General features: G+C 40.9%; 1 protein-coding gene across 1 annotated transcript in view; it reads right to left on the bottom strand.

Moving 5' to 3' along the window:
- Positions 1-3,350: 3,350 nt before the first annotated feature.
- Positions 3,351-21,302, bottom strand: part of ddx6 (DEAD (Asp-Glu-Ala-Asp) box helicase 6) — a 39,604-nt gene continuing 21,652 nt past the window's right edge. The window contains exons 5-14 of the mRNA XM_084329836.1: positions 20,067-20,196; positions 16,680-16,826; positions 12,681-12,775; positions 12,436-12,558; positions 12,152-12,280; positions 9,626-9,742; positions 9,459-9,522; positions 7,621-7,722; positions 7,291-7,470; positions 3,351-6,875 (exon numbers count right to left, since the gene is read on the bottom strand). Of these exons, the coding sequence (XP_084185962.1) occupies positions 7,295-7,470; positions 7,621-7,722; positions 9,459-9,522; positions 9,626-9,742; positions 12,152-12,280; positions 12,436-12,558; positions 12,681-12,775; positions 16,680-16,826; positions 20,067-20,196 (1,083 nt within the window). The 3' untranslated portion in view covers positions 3,351-6,875; positions 7,291-7,294. The remainder of the gene's footprint in view (positions 6,876-7,290; positions 7,471-7,620; positions 7,723-9,458; positions 9,523-9,625; positions 9,743-12,151; positions 12,281-12,435; positions 12,559-12,680; positions 12,776-16,679; positions 16,827-20,066; positions 20,197-21,302) is intronic.

The raw sequence follows: 21,302 nt of genomic DNA, 5'->3' as shown, positions 1-21,302 counted from the left end.
TCCCACGGCTCAGAAAACACACCAGACCGTTTCAAATAGAGTGCAATAGCTCCGCAAGGCAGTAGAGGGCGGTGTTGACCATCTGCCAGCTCAGACACACCAGGGTGCGTGTATCACTTCCGCAACGGATTTAGTCGGATTTCGGTTTCCGGGTTCGCCTGATTGGCCGCGACGGCCACGTGACACGTGTGGCACGCCCCCGCGGCAGTCAGACCAATATTGTCGCGCCATCTTCTGAGTGCAGACGCGCTGCTGTTTAATCACTTTTCCCACTTCAATGACAGAGCTGCTGTTTAATGCTCACTTTTCCCACTTCAATGACAGAGCTGCTGTTTAATAATATTGTCGCGTTGTGGAAAGCAGGATGAGAGCGTAGATTTCAGTGTGTATCATTTAATCATTTATCATTTAACATTTGACAGGCATACATTGTTGTCATACAGAAGTACAGAATACTTTTATCCAAAATGCTTCTTACTGTTACTGTTAGAGACTGTGCTAGACAAGATAAGTATGAAATAAAATAGTATAGCATGTAAAATAGAAGTAAAAATAGAGGTCACGCTGTTCAGTATAGACATATGTACACTGTTCGATGCAGAATAGAAGTAACTGAGTTACCATACAATATACAATATACTATGCAATGTACTAATATACAATACGCTATAGTGCAAAGCAGCAATGGGATGAGGTACAATTTACAGTAAGGTGTACGAGTTGCAGTGCAAATGCTTCTTACTGTTGCGCTCCAGAGACTTGTTACTGTACCATACAATATACAATATACTATGCAATGTACTAATATAGTGCAAAGCAGAAATGTAAGGTGTACGAGTTGCAGTGCAAATGCCGCAAATGCTTCTTACTGGCGCGCTCCAGAGACTGTTAAGCATTTTGGATAAAAGTATTCTGTACTTCTGTATGACAACAATGTATGCCTTTCAAATGTTAAATGATTAAATGATACACTGAAATCTACGCTCTCTCATCCTGCTTTCCACAACGCGACAATATTATTAAACAGCAGCTCTGTCATTGAAGTGGGAAAAGTGAGCATTAAACAGCAGCTCTGTCATTGAAGTGGGAAAAGTGAGCATTAAACAGCAGCTCTGTCATTGAAGTGGGAAAAGTGATTAAACAGCAGCGCGTCTGCACTCAGAAGATGGCGCGACAATATTGCTCTGACTGATTCGCAGCGGCAATGCTGCCGCGGGGGTGTGCCACGCGTGTCACGTGGCCGTCGCGGCCAATCGGCTGCGCCTCGGGCCTAACGACCACCCCTAGGCATGGTTTATTGGTCACAAATCACGACTACAAGTGGTGTAAAGCTTTTATACAACTGCCAGATTCATCCAACCTTATTTCTATACAATAAACACACATTAATCGAAGATTTATTGAAAAAACCATCCGCCAGAAAAAGTAGTTCCCACAACTACAAAAAAGACAAGTTGCCTCCATGTGGAAGCAGCTTGAAGTGCATCCAACCAAACTAACACATCCAACTGTGTATTATTGGAATGATTGAGAGAAGTTGCCTCATGTGGAAGCAGCTTGAAGTGCATCCAACCAACTAACACATCCAACTGTGTATTATTGGAATGATTGATTGAAAATTTTATTACCAGATGCAGAATGGGTACAATACAGTACAGCTCAATACACACAATTGTTAAGGGAATGCAGACCTACTTTCCATAGAACTTCATTCTTAGATGCTTCTATATAAAGTAGGTAAAACAAATTAAAACGTTTTCTTTGCCCTATAGGAAAAAAACGTTTTCTTCGCCCTATTTTTTTATTTATTTCTTTTAGCCTAAACTTAACCAGTTGGAAACCAGGGGTACAGTAATAAAATTAGCAATCAACCAATCAATCAATTCAATAGACCATGCTCACTTAAAACAGCGCTGCTTCTCTCTCAGTCTGACTCCCCCGCTGTTGCAGACAGGAGTGTTGTGTGTGTGTGTGTGTGTGCGTGTGTGTGTGTCACAGTGTGTGTGTGTGTGTGCGTGCGTGCGTGCCGTGCGTGCGTGTGTGTGTGTGTTTGTGGGTACGCCAGCGTCGGACAGTGTGAGAGAGAACGCTGCAGTCAGTAGAAAGTAGGAAGGAAGAAATTTAAATCAATCAATTAATCAATCAATCAATCAGCGATTTTTCTTTTGTTCTAGATTGACTCAAGACCCATCAATTACATCATCCAACATTGTTTAAAGGACTAACACATTCCCCTTGACAGAATCGCTTCATATTTAGTCGTTATGGTGCTTTCAACATAACCATTTGTTGTCCGCGATCTTGTTTTCTCCCGGAGTGAGCCGGGGAGTGATATGTGATTCGGTTGTGGGCGGGTCCTGAGCCCAGGACCGTGGATTGTTGCCAATAAAGACGTGTAAATGGCCAATCAGAATCGAGAAATTTGCATGCCGTTGTATAAAAGGTAAATAAAACTGAAGCCCCATATATTTAATGCCAGAGGATACCTTCCTAAATCACTAGTAGGTAAAGGTGTAGATTTACAAACATTTGGGATTTTGAGACATCGGCAGCAACACTGAAGTGTCAAACTATTTGAACATTTTACATTTAGAAGTATCTGGCTGAGAATTGTAGTTCATAAAATAGCCCCAGCCGCTCTATTCCAGTCAATCATTATAGCAGCAACTCCACAAGCAACTCAAAATATTTAAATTCCAAATATCTATTTAGAAAACCCTCTCAGGGTATCTTGCCTCTAGGATACCCATACATGTAAGATCTGTAAGGGATACAACAGACAAAGGAATGTCCCATTTCCAACAGCCCTATTTAAGTGTTATAGATATTTTATAGCCATCAACAGTCGGCCTCCACGGATCCTGATTTGACATGTAAAATCGAACACTACAGTAGTTGACTGTGCATGAGTTTGAACTTGTAAATAACCAAAGATGGCTGGAACAGATTCTGGATCAGTTGATACAAATGACTAATGCTGTAAGATTCACACTTAACCATCACACGGTGGAGGAAATGCACCGATTACATAAAGGAAAATGACCTAATAAATAAAACACAAATAGTTGTTCTGCACATTATTCATAAACTCTACTGCAAAACAAGGCAAATGGACAGTGTGTGTCCAGGTCACTTCATGAGATGTCAAAACTATTCTCAAGATCAACAGCAAAATACCACCACCGAGCAATTTGACTGCAGCCTATTCTTCTACTCTATGCAATTCCAAGTTTAACTGGTTATTAACTTATATTAAATTATAAGTTTAACTTTAACTGGTTAATATATTAAGACAAATCAATTACAAGTTTAACTGGTTAACATGTTAAAAGACAAATAAATTCAAACAATGAATTTCAGTGAGCTTTATTCTCAACAAATCATTCACTTCCGATGACATTTTCATGAGTCTATTGTAAGAAGTAGCTCCACCGAAAAATTCCCAATTAAATCGTCAGATTTCAAGGAAAGAAATTATGCAAGGCTATGTTTCACTTAAATTTGGTTTCATTTTTTGTGTGTGGACAAGATCTATCCAACAGAAACATTAATTCAAATTAAGAAAAGAAAATCCAAATTTAAGGGCAGTTTCTTTAACATGTTTCAATACCCAGAGCCTTACTTTTTGGATATCAACATCATGTTTTCCCCATACAAATGCCTTAAGGCCCTATCCCGTTGTATTGGACTGATGCATCAGTTTAAAGGAGCCCTAAGATTCCTTTAAAATCCTCCTTGACAGTCAATGTTGGGACGAGCCAAAAAGTACACAATGTGTTTTGAATGTCAAGGATTCAAATATGCATCAGGGCAGCGAATGCTTTGCCCACCCTGCAAGTGAAAAAAAAAGATCTTAAAAGACTGAGACAATTTACTTGCAAATAAATTAATTCATTGCATTCCAATTAAAGTAGCCCAATCTTGGGCGAGATGCTCTCGTCTCAGTCTTCAAGATAACCCCAAACACCCAGCCACTGGAATTGTATCTTAATCCCCTCAAAAACTAGAACAAAAGCAGCATCCTGAGGGATAGCAGATTTCAGCGCTGAAAACATTGGCTGTGGCTCTTTCTGCCAGTGGCTGAAAAAAAAATAAAAAAACAGACAGCTGCCAAGTGCCTGCAATTATAGACCCCTGTTCACTCATATAATGTAACATTTCTTATTTTGAATGTACCCACCCCCCCCCCCCCCCCCCCAAAATAATAAAGACCAAATGAGAAATGTGATTTGGGGGACTACAATAAACCTGAGAGAACAGGGGTCAGTCCTAACCAATGAGAAATTTTTATGAGGAATGTCTCAAACTAGTCAACCCTTACAAATGAAAAAGAGTGGCATTGAGAGATCGAATTTTTTTGTTAAATGTGCAATATTTCTCACCGATTAGAACAAAGTAAAAAATGAGCATCTCACCATGTTGAAATAAAGGGGATCCTAATTTGCAATAGGCTCCAGCTGACCACCTAAATGGTCAAGAGGATCTCAAAAGCTAAAAACGGACAACATTTTGTTTGCATGATACCACAAACAATTACAAACCAATTCCCCAAAACACCCATCCAACGCAGGGCTACAGAGTAAGCCGTACACTCAGGAGGTCCGAGTTGTACACAGGTAAACTCGTTTTTACAAGCCGTCCTGCAAAATGGCAATTGCCCCGTCACAAAACGCTGCCCTCTTTTCTTGATTGTCCAAATCATATCCATCGCTTCCCAACAGTCGCAATTGCAGGATCAAGAAAAGGGGGCAGGGTTTGAGATGGGGCAATTATATATTTATCATCCTTCATACCCGTTTCCCATCCCTCCCAACATTCCACACCGCTATATACTTTACTGCCATTTGGGCTGATGTAAGTGTAGCAAAAGCAGTGCAGTTGTTATTGCCTGAACCCATATCTCTGTACTTAACGTAAGTGCAGCCCACCCTGCTAAGGTTTTTATTTTGTGCAGCAGCATCTTTTGTAAACTGGCTTATTTGTTTTTTTTTAGTAAAGACAGCTAGTTTGCAATGCACAGAGGCTGAATTCCTGCTACATTTGGGGTCAGATTGTTTCATTTTGATACATTAGGGCCCACATTTTTGAAAGCAAGTAAACAAGCTTTCTCCCAAACATTTGCGAAATAATGTACCTGTGCCAAAAAAAAAAAAAAAAAAAAACGCACACAGATCAACGTAACAGCTATACCTCCCCAGAAATTTACAGAAATTCACTGCGCCAATTAAAGTAACGGCTATACCTCCCCAGAAATTAACAGAAATTCACTCTGCCAATTCAGCTGCACTGCAGCAAGTACTACGTCGTCATCATCATCAGCATACAATATTATTTTCTTTCAACACTTAAACTCACTTTGACTGAAGATCCTGGCAAGTGCCTCGTGAATCAGTACAACAAGCCAAGGCTGGTGACAACAGAAAGAAGTGATCATTGTTCAAATACAGTCTCAACAGAATCTGTCTAGCATGAAAACGTGTCAACACTGGTAACACAAGGACAAGGGAAATAATTTAAACAATCTCAAAATAAGTGCCGGCTTGTATAATTGCACCATTATCAAATTTGGAGGGGCTAAAATATATCCATGAATGAATTCTGCCTCCAAAAACATTTTTCATGCACATGGAAAATTCAAAAAGGTTGTGTAGATTGCGATTAATTCTGAATTATTTTCTAAAACTATAAATAAATTGACGGTCAATGTTGCAGATCACAGATAAACTGGCAGTCGAGGAACAGGTCTCGCCAGTGCCGACCAGATCCAAATGAAAAAGATTCTCGCTTCGTCAACCAGCCTTTTAAACTCGTTTAAAACAATCTTTAAAATGAAGTAAGATATATACAAGGTGTACAGTGGGCCCCCACATTTGCCACACATCTCGCGGATTAAAGTATGGCCAACCATAAGGAAGGTGAAACAACACAGGACAAAAATAGCTTCTTTTTTTTCTCATACTCCACCCAAGCAGGAATCCTCATGACTCTTTGTTGTAGAAAGGCTGCAAAGTTCTTAAATTCTTAGTGTTCTGATACTGAAGACTGAGGAGGAAAGAGTTTGGGTCTTTTAGAAGCCCTTGCTTCTTCACAAGTAAATGGACAGTCTCTTGGCTGTCTTTTTGGGGAGGGGGAGGGGGGGGGGGTAGATCCAGCATCTCCAACGATGAAAAATAAATCCAAGTTTGTCTTCCATGTGCAGTCAAGACTTCTGTGCAGCTAAGCCAGCAAAAGACAATTCAGCCCAGCGGTCTCCCAATTATACTTTTCAAAACAATAAAAGGATGACCCCAAACCTAAACACAGTTATGGATTCACCAAGCGGTTCGGACTTTTGAACTAGTGAAACGGGATTAAATTAGATGGGAGCGTGGTTTTCTGGTACGAAGTGAGCTAGATGGAATACGAGAAAGGGTTATTACTTTTAGAACAAGTTAAGCTGCTTGTTAAGGCACTTGATACAAATCGCTAAAAACGTCCCAAAATAACAAAAGTGGAGAATGAAGGCTATGAAACTGGGGAGGGGAGGGGGGGGGGGGGGTCTTGTTGGTGCTGGCATTTGCAGAAGTCGGTGGATATGAATCGTCATGACGTCCACTTGTACATGTTCTACTTGGTCCCTTTTCTTTCCTCCTCGCCCAGTGCTTTATGTCATCTTCGGGACGCGGCGGCTGCAGCAAAAGAGCCCTGTTAAAGGGACACGAGTTCTTCCAAAATGGATCAGTCAAATACATGTATCCTTGTGGTGGCACCCAATAAAGGAAGACAGAGACGGAAGCAGTTAAAAAGAAGAAAAAAAAAAGAAAAAAAATCCAAGACACGATAGAAGGGGCGGGAGGGGATAGGGTTGTGAAAAAGGATGGGGGGGGTGGATTGATCTAGAGAAAAAAGAGAATAGAGTAAGGCAACAGTTATTGACTATATTCATACTAGGGCTGGGGGGGGGGGGGGGGATCTGAACAGAGTGAAAATGTTCTTACTAAATATATAATATTTCTATTGCAGATGGTAACACATTCAGTTCGGGACATAATTAATAGCCAGTTTTGCAATATATTGTTTATCACAGATATCATGTATTGTGATATTGTTATCGAGGGACAAATATCATGTGACAAGTTACTCCCACCCCTAATTCACAAAGCTTTAACAGGTCCTTCCGTGTGACTATGTGTGACACACAATTTTAAGACAACTGTAAATGATTCTACATGTAATTTCTCTCCCCAAAACTAAATGGTGATGCTTTAAGTATTGACTGTGTACATGCCAAGAGACCATCTCAATACTCACCAGCTCACAGCTTGATGTCTTCCCCGCTCTCGCTGTGGTACTCTGCCACATATAAGCTCTTGTCGATGCTGCCGGGGATAGGCTTGATCTCGGTTCCAAGCTGCTCCTCGATGCCCTTCAGGTTGAAGCGGTCATCGTAGGTGATCAGGTTGATGGCCAGACCCAAATGTCCAAAGCGTCCTGGTATGCAAAATAAATAAACAGACAAAATAAATAAACTAACAAGAGAAAACTACATAAAAACGTTAAATGACATTGTTGTACCAACGAATCTCAACAAGCCGTAGTATTGCAACATTTGAAGGATTGATGGCTACGACAGGAACTTACCGGATCGACCGATGCGATGGAGGTATGTTTCCCCAAGCTTGGGAAAGTCAAAGTTGATCACAACATTCACAGCTTGAATGTCAATACCTCTTGTGAAGAGGTCTGTGGAAAAAAGGAGCACATCACAAGAACAAAAGTCACTGAAGCTGGTGTCTATTCAGATTCTAGACCCAAGTGTTTGTGGCATGCAGAGAGGCCTATGAGAAATGTCTTTCTCTAAAGATGTGGCAACTGTAGGTCTGAACAGCACTAACTCCACTGTTTGACATGTGCATTCCATGCCATTTTTGCCTAGAAAGAGTTAATATATCAGACCATTTTTCAATAGCTTTCCCTTAGATATTTAGTAGTCATTTCAATGCCGATTAATCACTTCTATAGGCTTCCAGTATATCCGAAAATTTACTTAATCTTACGTGATGCCCAAATATCACCACATCTGATAAATGGCATGCTAACCTGCACATCTACACGGTTGACCTTTTAAGTTGCTTCATCATTCAATTAAACATTCTCTCGAGATACTTTGTCCTCGTCTTCTTGTGGCACAATGGAACAACTTTAAAAAAGGTCAACAGTGACACTGCACACAGTGCACGGTGAGCAAAGTACATTTTCTGATGCACTATACAGATGCAACATATGAAAGTGATGAATCTGCACAAAATGGATACCAAATATATACAAAGTAAAAGCATATTGTCCGATATAGGAACTTTTATCAAGGCGAGGTTGACTTAGGCCCCCACATCTTAAACAGTAGAGTTGTCCTTTGAAATGTTGATCGCAATAACATACAAATGATCACCTTCAGCTGGTTTTGTTCGATTGTTTTATATCAATTTATTTTCAATTACATGTCCTGACATTTTGTACCCAGAATTTATAGCATTCACATTTTTTCCAGACTACAATTCATAGTATTATATGACATCTTGGTCGCAAAACAGGTAATTGAAATCAAATAGCAGGGGATCATCATTAAATAACAATCTAGGCAAATGAGCTGCGGCATTGCACGATTGCAAGACAAATCATGTCATTATTAGAATAGTAAATAGGGATGCACCGATCCGATATTGATATCGGATACCGCCCCCGATATCATTAAAATAGCTGGATCGGGTATCGGTAAAAAAAAGAAATAACAATTCAGTACATTTATATCTGTGTTAATTTGTTACATTTAGTTTCACTAAGTTAGGAAAGTAATGTTTTAAGTCAAGCCTGATGTTGCCTTGCACAAACAAATGATCCCAGTCTCTTCCACACAGTGAGGCATACAGTTTATTAATTGAACAATGGGTATTTACATTTAGTCATTTAGCTGACTCTTTTATCCAAAGCAACTTATAAGTTCTCGGATCGGTACTCGGTATCGGCCGATACCCAAAGCCAGGTATCGGGACTGAAAGTTGGATCGGTGCATCCCTCCCTAGTAAAATGTCAATGACCGACCGAGTCCCCATTGTTGAAACACGTACGTGAGACTGTCATGGCTGGGTCCGGCTAAAGCCTGCCTAGTCTTGTTTTCATAAGAAAACACTTGGTCAGATAAAAGCATTCTATTTAGTTGTGGATTTTATTGATGACTACAATTCAATTCAAATGATAAGGGATGTTACCATCCTATTCACCTTGCATTTCGGGGCATGTGCGCATGACCGTCTCCAAAAAGCTTTCGATATGTACATTTTCAATGAAAAATACAGGGCCCCTTGTCTTTTCTTTACAAATCTATTTTCCGTTTTGTGCATATCGATGCCAACAGATGAGGTTTTAGCATCAATCAAGAAATATTTGGCCCTTCTATACTGGTGCCCAGCTCAACTACTTACCAGTGCAGACGAGATTCCGGCATAAGCCATTTCTGAAGTCATGGAACACACGGTTGCGGTGCTCCTGCAGAGAGAATTAACTTTAGACTCCACATTCACCAAAAATAATAAATCAGGCTTCTCCTTAGCATAAGGGTGGCAAAGAACATTTAGCATTTAAACCTGACCTGTCTCATCTTGGCATGAATGTAGAAACATGAGTAGCCCAGCTGGGAGATCTTCTTGGCCAGTAGCTCCACTCTCTGAGAGGAGTTGCAGAAGATTATGGACTGATTGATCTGGAGCTGTGGAAACAGCAGGAGATTATGGGAAATGTTTAATTTCCAGCTGTTTTTTTAATAAAAATAATAAAACAGTGCCTTGTACCTTACAGTACCTTGGCAAAAAATTGGTAAATTGAAAGTGTGTTCAATTTAGTACTTTGTCAGAATTATTTCAATTTTAGATGTTTTTCATTTCACAAATTTAATTTAACCTTTAATTTAAATTTAAATGGCGCCCAGAAAAGTGAAGATTTTTCAACTTGAACTTGAGGACTGCATAATTTTTTTGCAAACCAAAATACTATACTTTATACTTATAGCACATGCATGACCCTGGTCTCTTTTGAAAGATAACATTCTGAAGTGTCTGAAGAATCCGAGCCGATCAGAAATGAGTGATTAGGAGCGATTCTGGTAAACAAAAAGGAAATAAAAGCTCTGCCGGTTTCAGTTATTATTGACTCCAATGCATTCCGCGTTTTTTTCTCTTCCTGTTTTCGCTTGTGACTTTTCACCTAGATCCCTGATTCACTCATCCCCACGTGGGGTATCATTGGAAAGCCACACTCATTGGTTACAAGTTCAACCCTGTCCAATAATTCGCCAAATCCAAGATCGCCAAATGATTGACGGAGCTAGAGCCTCGGGAGTCACGGGTGGTATTAATTTCTTTTTTAAAGATCTACCGTGTACTTTGGCGCACGCCTCACATATCGGCATGTAACTCGAGAACCGCTGAACGGATTTTGTCGCCTGAAAGGGCAATCGAGAGGCAACAGATGGCTTTAATTAGATATATATATATTGTATAAAAAAAATATGCACACCCGAGCCACTAGAGGTCTCCAAAGTGGCGTGTCTCGCCGGTGGGCAAATCGTTCTCAAAACGTCCCAGGGCCAGGGCGGTGCCAGTTAAGAGGTTTTTAACATCTTTAAACATCTGTAAAGGAGGTTGTTCCTGCTGAGTGTTGTTCTGTATGGCAGGGTAGCCTACATGCAACTTTTGATGGCGTTCCTGAATATTTTGACATCTATTTACATCTTTTAACACTTTGAGTGCCACGGACGAGAATTCTCATTATTTCATGCCGACCGTTGAGTGCCACGGACGGGAAATCTCGTTTTTAAAATAGTTTTTTTAGCGATTTCCATTCCTATTTCATCAATCTAGCCTCCCGTTACCACTGGAACTCTGAGCTCCATTGGGAAAATACTGCCCCCTATCGTCTCTCCCTGTGGTACTGCACCCCATTGGATTAGACTGAATGAAAAGCATGGGGGGGGGGGAATCCTGCTTCCTCATTTTACCTCTCAGACAAGTCACCTGAGACGATCGGATTCATTCTGGACCATCAGAACAGTGTGGAATCTGTGTTTCGACCACCCAGCGTTGGATCAATAAACACGATCGATATTTGGAATGGCGATCAGGAATTGGAAGAATCTTTTTGGAGAACAACTGATCTGAGGTAAGGAATCTATTTGACCAGTCTTAGGATAATCAGAGCTTTTTTCACAGAGATATCAACGTGGGCCATATGTGTGTGTGTGTGTGTGTGTGTGTGTGTGTGTGTGTGCGATCAGGAAATAAGAGATTCGATTTTTCAGCCCGGTTCTATAGCGTGCATAAGTACACATATACTATCGATAATCTAGCGTTTATTTGAAAACGATTCATAAATAGGCCGAAAAATGACAACGTGTTTTGTGTATTACAGTAAAGGGCGTTTATCACAGAATCTTCTGAAATCTTCTGGAAGTTTCAAGAAACGAGCATTTTTCAAAATGGTATAAAACGGAAATGAACCGATTAAAAAACAATCCGTTTCGACAATGTTGACTGCAAACAAGTCATTGATAAGCGACGGCAAGATTAGACACATAGCCATAAATTTAAGATGTAGTTTATGCGTTCGCAAATATGAGAGCGCCATCATTGAAGTGGGTGGTGGCACGCAACGAGGTTGAGACGTGGCATCCAAAGTGTTACAGTCACGGTTTTGATTGCTCTTTATACATAGCCGTGTTATGGTTTGTTGCCGCTTCAGTTCTTGTGGTGTTCTACTGCCAACAACAAACCAAGTTCACCCCAGGGAATAATAAAACTATATATATACACACACAATCTCACCCTACATCAAATTCAAAGCCAGGCAACCCCCACAACAAAACCCATCTCTCAATACATCAGTTCTAGAGGACCTATTTTGGGTGAACCAACTAGTGAATTTCATCAAAAGATGCAAATGATGGCATCCCGGACATCTCGTTATATATGCACCACATTTCCTCTCCTCATCGTTGGCCATTACGTTAGTGGAGTTAACGGCCTGTGGCAGAATTGGGTCCAAGTTCTTTACAACAGATCTGCTGCCAAAAGGCATGTTGAAACGATGCAGAAACAATTAAAAACAGACAAGAAACACTTACCCTGGAGAACAAAGTGTTAAGGCAATGCACCTTTTGCCTTTCAGTCACATAGGCGTAATACTGAGTCACCCCCTTCAGGGTAAGCTCCTCCATCAGGTTGATCTCATAGGGCTTATGCAAGTGAGAATTCTGCAAAGTAGATGGTGGCAAGTGTCACATCTTTCATTAATTTTACATCTTTCAGTCAGGATGCGATGACAAATGGAAACATTTTCACTTGGTCCAGGGATCAGTTTATCGCTACCCTTTAGATCAAACCATGCAACTGAAAACTAACAACGTACCATGAACTTCTGCACACTGATTGGGAAGGTTGCAGAGTAAAGCAAGATCTGCCTCTGTTTAGACATGAAGGCCAGTATCTCCTCCATCATTGCCATAAAGTCCTGAGACAGGAGCTTGTCAGCCTGTTGAGCACAAGGAGATGAGGTCAGGAAAATTACAAACTTAGCCTATTGTAGTCGTCCGAATGCAAAACTAGTCCATGTCTAAATGAACCAAACATTTAGCTATGACTGATATACCTCACCTCATCCAAAACGATCATCTGCACTTGATTCACCTTGGCCACCCCCTTCTTGATGAGGTCCAAAATTCTCCCAGGAGTGGCGATTACCACGTGCACTATAAAATGATAGATAAAGCTCAGCATCATCACCCATTAAAAGTATACTTAACCTATTAAGCCCTAGCCCTATTTTCTGAAAATCCACCTAAAAATACATACCTAAGTAAATGGAAGATTGCTCCACTTCTACAAGGTCCATTTGCAAATGAGATTATAAATTATGATTTTTCTTTGCATCTTTGACGGTGAATAACACCATGCTAAAGATTACCAGACATGAAAAACTGCCACTGAGCTCGTTCAGCACATTCTTGAGATCACGTGTACAAAAGATCTAGGCAAATTAATAAAGGGAGGGAAGATGATTAAACAGAAGGTTTTATAGATACAGTACTGAATACTGCCATCCAGACACATGCTATTTGAAATATGATTATAGAATATAGAATATCAGGCCTATAAATGACCTTATTATAGTCAACTTGCACATCTATGGATCGGGCCAAATCTTCTCTTTCCAATGACAAGAGTTCAATTTGGATTTAGTATCACCAGGCGTGCAGCAAGAACCGTGAATGAGATCTACTGTAAGTAGTTATTTCGTTATAATGGAAACTTAACTGCCATTTTGAATCGGTTTGCAACATGGATTTTTGCAAAAACGTTCACAGAAGGTAGACAAACTTAACTGCGCTCCAATCTATGCCAATAACGTTCAGTTTTGTGGTAGATAATCCTGAAATTTTTGAAGTAATTGCTTGCAGGAAGCTGACATGAGGTTTACTTTATTTGTTCAAGGGGGACAGCGTACATTAATAAAACATTTTAAAAACGTAAATGCACCCAATTTTAGCCAAAAGGCTAATTTCCATTGGCAGTCCCGCATGATTTTTCTCCATAGTCTATGTTTGCGAAGACGCTCCGATTGGCTAGCCGTGTACAGCGAAGACCCTCTCCGATTGGTTTAGCGCTAGCTAGCTAACGTTAATCAATAAAGATCCTCACTGCGATTGCCGATGGTTGTGATAACTAACGTTACGTGCTACAGTAGCTCCTATCAGTACTGTAGTCATGCCATTGATGCAAACATTCGTTGGACGAGCTATGCTAGCTCTCATGACTACAGTTCCTTATACGAGCATTAGAAAATGTCCACAATGCTATTCGCAAGAATAGAAAATAAATTGAAAAGCCTAATAATAAGCTATACATAGCCTAAACTGCCGTGCTGAAAGCTAGTAAACACACATCCCCTGTTGCCTAGCCACAACAGAAATGTATTGATGCACACATGCATCTCATTTCTATGCATCTCAAACTAATTAGGCCCTCTGCTATGACAAATGTATAATACAACCATACTTCTTTTTAACTACAGAAGTCTGCTGCATTTGGCTCACAGAGTGACTCCCCCCACTCAGAAGCAACCTAACCTCCGCTTTTTTTAGCAACATATTAAGTACACAAATTAGTCCAAAGATGATAAAAGGATCAACAGGGCAGTCGCAGAGTTCATCTGTATGGACCAAGTTCCAATATATATACAGTTGAGAAAGCTGGGTTCAGAAACCTTGTACAGCAACTGTTTTGAGTGCAAAAAAAGTTCTCCAGCATTTTGAATGCCATTGCTTTTAATTTAATTTATTTATTCTTGTCATTGTTCATTGTCGTGTTTTAAAATAAAGAACAATAATGACATCCGAGAGTGTTTCCCTGATTTTGAGGAAAGGTATAGAAAAGTATCAAAATTCATATTGGTATAGTATCGAAACAAAAATGTTGGTATCGTGACAACCCTACAATTGAGACAATTCAGAATCGTCCACGTCAGCATCGTGATGCATCCAAGAATCACATTTTCAACCAACCCTACTTGTCGTGCAATAAATGCAAATAATAATAATAAATGTGGTTGTTAAAGCTCAATTACAATGTCCATTTGGAGTAATCATGCCTATTCCTAGTCCTTGCATATCCACAAGGTCAAAACATTTATAAATAATCTAATTAAATAGAAAGTCAAGGTAGTTGCAGAGACTAGGGCTACACAGGTAGAGCTGCCGCGGTTACCGCGGTATCGCTGTTACATCACGCCCACCGCAGAGTTAAGCTGAATACCGCATCACAGCTGTTTTTTTTATTTTATTTAAAAACCTAAACCTAAAAGTGCACTTTCTTCAACCTCAAACCTAAATTCCTTAGCAGCCCGTGTTACCAAGTAAACAAATCACGGAACGATAGCCACGTTAGTAGCCAGCATCAGCCAGGTCCCGACGTTAGCTCTCAGAACGTTAGCCACGTTAGTTAGCCAGCATCAGCCAGGTCCCGACATTATCTCTCAGAACGTTAGCCACGTTAGTTAGCCAACATCAGCCAGGTCCCGACGTTAGCTCTCAGAACGTTAGCCACGTTAGTTAGCCAGCATCAGCCTGGTCCCGACGTTAGCTCTCAGAACGTTAGCCACGTTAGTTAGCCAGCATCAGCCAGGTGCCGACGTTAGCTCTCAGAACGTTAGCCATGTTAGTTAGCCCAGCACCAGCCAGGTCCCGACGTTAGCTCTCAGAACGATAGCCACGTTAGTTAGCCCAGCACCAGCCAGGTCCCGACGTTAGCCACCCCACGCTCAGGTTTTATGGTTCTCATTAAGTCGGGCTCGCCCGGTCTTCCCCGGCCCACCCATCCTTTCGGGGGGGATCCAGACACCGGTCGGGACAGAGCCCTGGGAACTACAGGTATTCACTCTTGGTCGACGGGAAGGGGAGAGAGGCGTGCGCCTCAGCTCCTCAACAGACCTGTCCACCGTCTACCTCGAGTGAGCCTCACGTTGTACATTTTTTTATTTTTTTTTGCAGTTACCGCAGCGGTTTGAATAGCTTCGCAAATTTGTGCGGTAAGGAAAAAATCAATACCTCGGCAGCCCTACACAGAGGTCAGGTGAGCCGTTTGCCCACTGTACAGCTAAATCTGGTTTTGGCTCTCTGCACTGCTGAACTCTCAACATTTCCAGCAACCTAGCTCAATTCTTTGGCAATGTTGTAATATTTAAATAGTTTCTCAAGGAACAGGATGTTTTTCCTCTATTTTTGGATGGAACCATTTCAGCAGAAAGAATTTCTGTTGTGATTCATTAACACTTCACAGCGTCATTAGAGGGTGAGGGAAAAAACTGCTCGTCTGTCACTCCAGATCTGTCACCTCACACATGCGTGTCGGCCGTGCATCTGTAGCTTCGAACATTGAACATTAATGATTTCCTTTCGGCTTTGTAGCCCATAACTTGAACGACCGGTAAGGTTTAAAAATCTGTCTATGAAGGGCGGCTACGTGGCATAGTGGGCAAGGCGCTCGCCATGAAATCTGGAGACGCTGGGCTTGCCTGTTCGAGCCCAGCGCTCCACATTTGCTTTCAGTTTAGCTGGTCGTCCGTACAAATACACATTGGCCGTATTAGGGGGTGGGAAACTGATGGGTGGGGATCGGGCGTTGTGGACAGCGACTCCTACAGGTCGGTTGGTGCGCCTGCGCAGTAGAATCAGGAAGTGTCGGGGGCAGCGTGAGCCTCCCACGCGTTACTCCTCGCCACTGAGAGATCGAGCTGCGCAGGTGAAAAGATGCGACTGCTGTTACCTCAAGTACCGGAGGGGACTTGTGCTATGTATGACTTAGTCCACATTGCAGCCGGCTTGTGGGAGGCAAGAAACAGCGTTCGTGACAGGGAGGGTTGAATTGGATGATACGAAATTGGGATGGGAGAAAATATAGAAAATGGAGAAAAAGTGGCAAAAAAAAAAAAAAAAAATCTGTCTATGAAATTGTAGATTTATTTCAGCAATTATAGCATGTATAATTTGACTTTTTATCTCATCTGCTTCACCTTTAGCAGGGTGGATATGGACAATGCAGATTGTATATATTTATAAAAAAAAAAGAAAAAAACCTTGTTGTAATCAATGGCATTACCTGTTTCGTCGAGCCTCATGATGTCATCACGCAGGTTGGTTCCACCTGTGGTTGCCATGACCTTCACCCCGCCCATGTGTTTGCTGACCTGGATACATATTTGGCTCACTTGCAGAGCCAGTTCTCTGGTGGGTACTATGCCCAATGCTGGTAGAATAAATACAGGCATAGAGTCAGAACAATTTGAAAAAGGGAAGGAATTCACACAGAACTTTCTCTGATGGTTAGGGCTGACCTTCAAAGCTTTTTTTGGCAATCGAAGCCGAGCTTCGATTTTAATTCGAAGCTTCGAGAAAAAAAAGAAAAAAGAAAATATTTTTTATCTTATGTTGTGGGACTTGTACAGCACTTTCATAAACGTTGTTGTTTTTAAATGTGCTCTATAAATAAAGTGGGTTGGATTAATTAATTAAGTAGCCCCTTTCGTGACTGAGCCAACAAGGTTTCACTCGGCTGTGTGATTTAATTCAAGGTGGATCGCTGTTGTCGTTTGAACAACTTCAGATTTCATGGGAACTACCAATCCCCCAAATCAAGAATGTTTAAGATGAATGAAGTAAGATTTTGATTATTTGAAATATGGCCTGTGTAGACTAAACTATGCACAGAATTATGTCAGTCTACAAGGTCCGGATTCTACATGGTCCGGCAATGTAGACCTTGTAGACTCCACTACAGACCAATTATCAGTGAATGTTCATGCATTTTTAAGAAGGGCAACTTCCACAAAAAAACAAAGAACTCACCAAAACATCCCAGTAGCACCTTATCTAAATTTTATTTCCTATTTTGTTTATTCATCCCAGTATCTTTCTTTCTTATGTGTGGAATTCTACAAGGCATGTAGGTGTATATGTATTTGAGGATGATATCCTTCAAACAGGCAATAGTGATGATATAATTTGGGCAGTGCTGAGCTGGGTTACTTTCCTCCAGTGTATTTGTCCCCCGGCCCCACCCAATGGCCCCATGCGCGCGCACACACACACACACACACACACATTTACATTTAGTAATTTAGCTGACGCTTTTATCCAAAGCGACTTACAAGTTCTGTACGACAAGACAGCAAGAAGGGTACAACTCTATCAGCTGAGTAACAATGTTTATCAAAGTGTTGCGTGTTACAGTGTAGGTTAGTTTCTTAGGAAAAGTGCATGACAGTAAGGTTAGTCACGGTTAGATTTTTTTTTTTTTTTTTTTTAATCATTTCAGATAATGGTTGAAGAAGTGAGTCTTTAGTCGACGGCGAAAGATTGGACGGGATTCGGCTGTCCTAACTGGGATGGGTAGTTCTCACACACACACACAAATCGAAGTAAAAAAAAAAAATTGAAAAAAGATTTATCTTTTTTTTCTTTTTTCTTTTTTAAAACTTCGATTTTTTTTTAATGTTCAAAGCTTGTGCCATCGAACGAAGCTTCGAAGTATTTAAGACAGCCCTACTGATGGTATGTTATTTTTTATTTTCTGGCCTTCTGCTATAAATGCTTTTTGTTTTTGTTTTTGTTAGTCTTGCTGCTTTGTGTTACCTGTATTGATTTATTCTAATTGTTGTTTGCAGCTTAACCCTTTCTCTGCCACGCTTATAACCATCAATGTTTGATCACTGCCAGCTCTATTTGTCTATGCTATGGAGATGTTCACCTACTTTGCAGGGCTATAACTTTTTTAATTGTATTGCTAAATTGACATTACTATGGCCCATTCAACAACGATTAGCTATTGTTCAGGGTGTAGGAACGTTTTACTTTTTCATTCACACATTCATATAGAAATACTGTCTAGAGTATAAATATGTTTTTATCGTTTTCTGCAGTAATTCCTAGAACGTGAGATAGCCATTTATGCATATATTACATAATCAAATGCAGTTTGCTAGCGATTGACGTCAGATAAAAAATGTCAACTGTACATGATCCTAAACGTCATGCCTAATCATCTGCTGGTGACCGGAGGGGGGGGGGGGGGGTCGTTTATAATGCAATGACCGACGTTAAATGAATCATGTAGTATGGGCGATGTATTGATCATAGCAATTTGTATGGATAATAATAATCAAACACGCTGAAACTCACCGCAGCTTCCTCTTACCGTTGGGTGATCAGAGTGGAGCAAAAAGTTCGCTATTATGGGATGTTGATCTAGATGAACCATTTCCGGGTTGTATAATAATATATACGTCCAAATAACGTTGTTTATTGAGTTACGGCAACCGATCGATTATCCAGTGTGTCAAGATGGAGTCCCGCGAGCGATAGCAAGTGGCGGACGGAATAGGGGTGACACCAAGCACTTCCGGCCCCACTTACCCACTTCCGGTTTGGCGATCGGCCACCAGGTGGCGATATTGAACCGTTGGAGAGTTGAGTGGAGATCCCCAGCACCAGTCAAGCATCCGTCGGTGAAATATGATTACCATGACAGATTTTTGAAATATTGATCTCAAAGACGCTGTAAAACGTCATTGGCAGATTACGCATGGCGAGGAATAACGTCTTAACACGTCATTGGCGATTAAAGGGTTAATCACCTGTAGAGCACTTTGGTAAACATTTGTAGTTTTTAAATGTGCTTTATAGAAAAAATTTCGATTGATTTAATGGGATTTAGTGGAAATAGATGGAATACAAAATACAAAATTTTAAATACAAATCACAAGAGGTCTAATTTTCTGGTTTATAAACGGTTCGCACTACGGTGAAACAAAGCTACAATAAAGCGATTAACATCCTACCTACTCTGTGGCATGTATTAGAAATACTGAGCAGACCCAGTTCACCTCGATTTTGGATCAAGATGGCAAAAGGTCTAAGTGACTTTGAAAGAGGGTTCATTACTGGGGCATGGATGGCAGGAGCTTCAGACACCAAGAAGATTTCTATTCTGATGGGATTAGTCTCTTCCAAAATCACAAAGCCCCCATCCATAGAACACTAACCCATCCACAGGACACAAGGGACCAATGAATGGTTTGATGAGTATGAAATTTATACGAATCATATGCGATTGGCCTTCCCAGTCAGCCGGTTCTCAACCCAATTGTAATGTACACCTATGGGAGGTTTTGGACCAACGTGTTAGGACCACCATCGTCAAAAGATCAAATGAGGGGATATCTTTTGGAAGAATGGTGTTCCATCCCTCCGGTAGAGGAAAGGGAAACTTGGAGAATCTATGCCAGGGTGCATTGCAGTTGTTCTGGTGACTCAGGGTGGCCACTATGACACCATGTTGGGTTTTCCTTGAAGTTTGTCACTTGTCTATGTATTTAACAACCGTAGATCCTAAGAATACGTGAACAATGTTGTATGGCACATTTTTTGCTTCAACTCAATTCTAAATTACCACTGGTAAACGGTCACACCAAAACATCTTTCATCTCACCTTGGATGTAGTCTTTCTTCAGGTCAATGCGTTCAAGTAAGGGAATGAGGTAGGCTCCACTCTTTCCTGTGCCGTTCTTGGCTCGTGCCAAGATATCCCTTCCTGACAGTGCAATGGGAATGCTCTCCTCCTGTGAAGGAAATTCAAAGTGAAGGTTTGTGTTCGAGGCATGAAAACATGACACGACTAGGGATGCACAAATAGTGCAATACCAATGCACCAATACCAATACTGGACTGACACCAGACTAAAACTAAACCCAATACCAATACTGGACAGACACCAGGCTAAAACTAAAACCCAATACTGGACTGATACTAGGGCCGTCAACGAATTCTATATTCAAATGAATAATCTAAAAAAAAATAAAAAATTAAAACAGCCCCGGTGGTCTCCCTCTCGACTTCTCACATGAGTCTGAACACACTGCATGACGGACAGGAGAGACGTGACAGCTATATCATGGGATATCACTGCGCCCTTTACGTGCACCTTACGTTCACACTAATACAACAAATTGTCTATTGGCTCGGCAGCCTGGCATTAGTGTGACATCATGTCCGGAATCAACCAGAAAATAGCTCACGGCTAATAGTTGTTGTCGTCGTCGCCGCAAATGGATAATCACAAGATGCATTCAGTGCTGGATCTAACTAAATGGATTTATGGAAAGTTCAAGACAGGACCACAAAGCTTCTGGAAGGGTAAATAATGGACACGCGACGGCGCTTCCCATTCGTACGGCGATGGTCTACCGGCAGCTGAACCAGTTAGCGTCAAGTCAGCTAAGTTACATGTATCTTTGTATGTAATACTCACATCACTGGGTTACTGCAGATGGCAAAGGAATGACTAATCAATAGGTAGTAGCAAAAATAAATCGTGAACAAGATCAAGACAGGGGCGATCTCCAGTAATGAAAAGTCCAAATTAGACTGTTATGGTCCTTTAATGGTTTTCATTCCTATTTTAATAAAAATATAGGAATTTCGGCTTAACACTTTGAGTGCCACTGCCAGCAGGGGGCGCACAATTTAGCGCTTGAGTGCCAGCGCTGTAGTCAATGGGAGGGCGAGCACATTTGCGAACGCATAAACTATATCTTAAATTATGGCTATGTGTCTAATCAATGACTTGTCGCTTATCAATGACTTGTTTGCAGTCAACATTGTCGAAACGGATTTTTTTTTTTTTTTTTTATCTGTACATTTCCGTTTTATACCATTTTGAAAAACA

Source organism: Notolepis coatsorum, assembly GCF_963971535.1.
Source record: "Notolepis coatsorum genome assembly, chromosome: 1".
In the NCBI taxonomy this organism is placed as follows: Eukaryota; Metazoa; Chordata; class Actinopteri; order Aulopiformes; family Paralepididae; genus Notolepis; species Notolepis coatsorum.
Note: the sequence above shows the minus strand (reverse complement) of the source record. Positions and strands in the feature narration are given on the sequence as shown.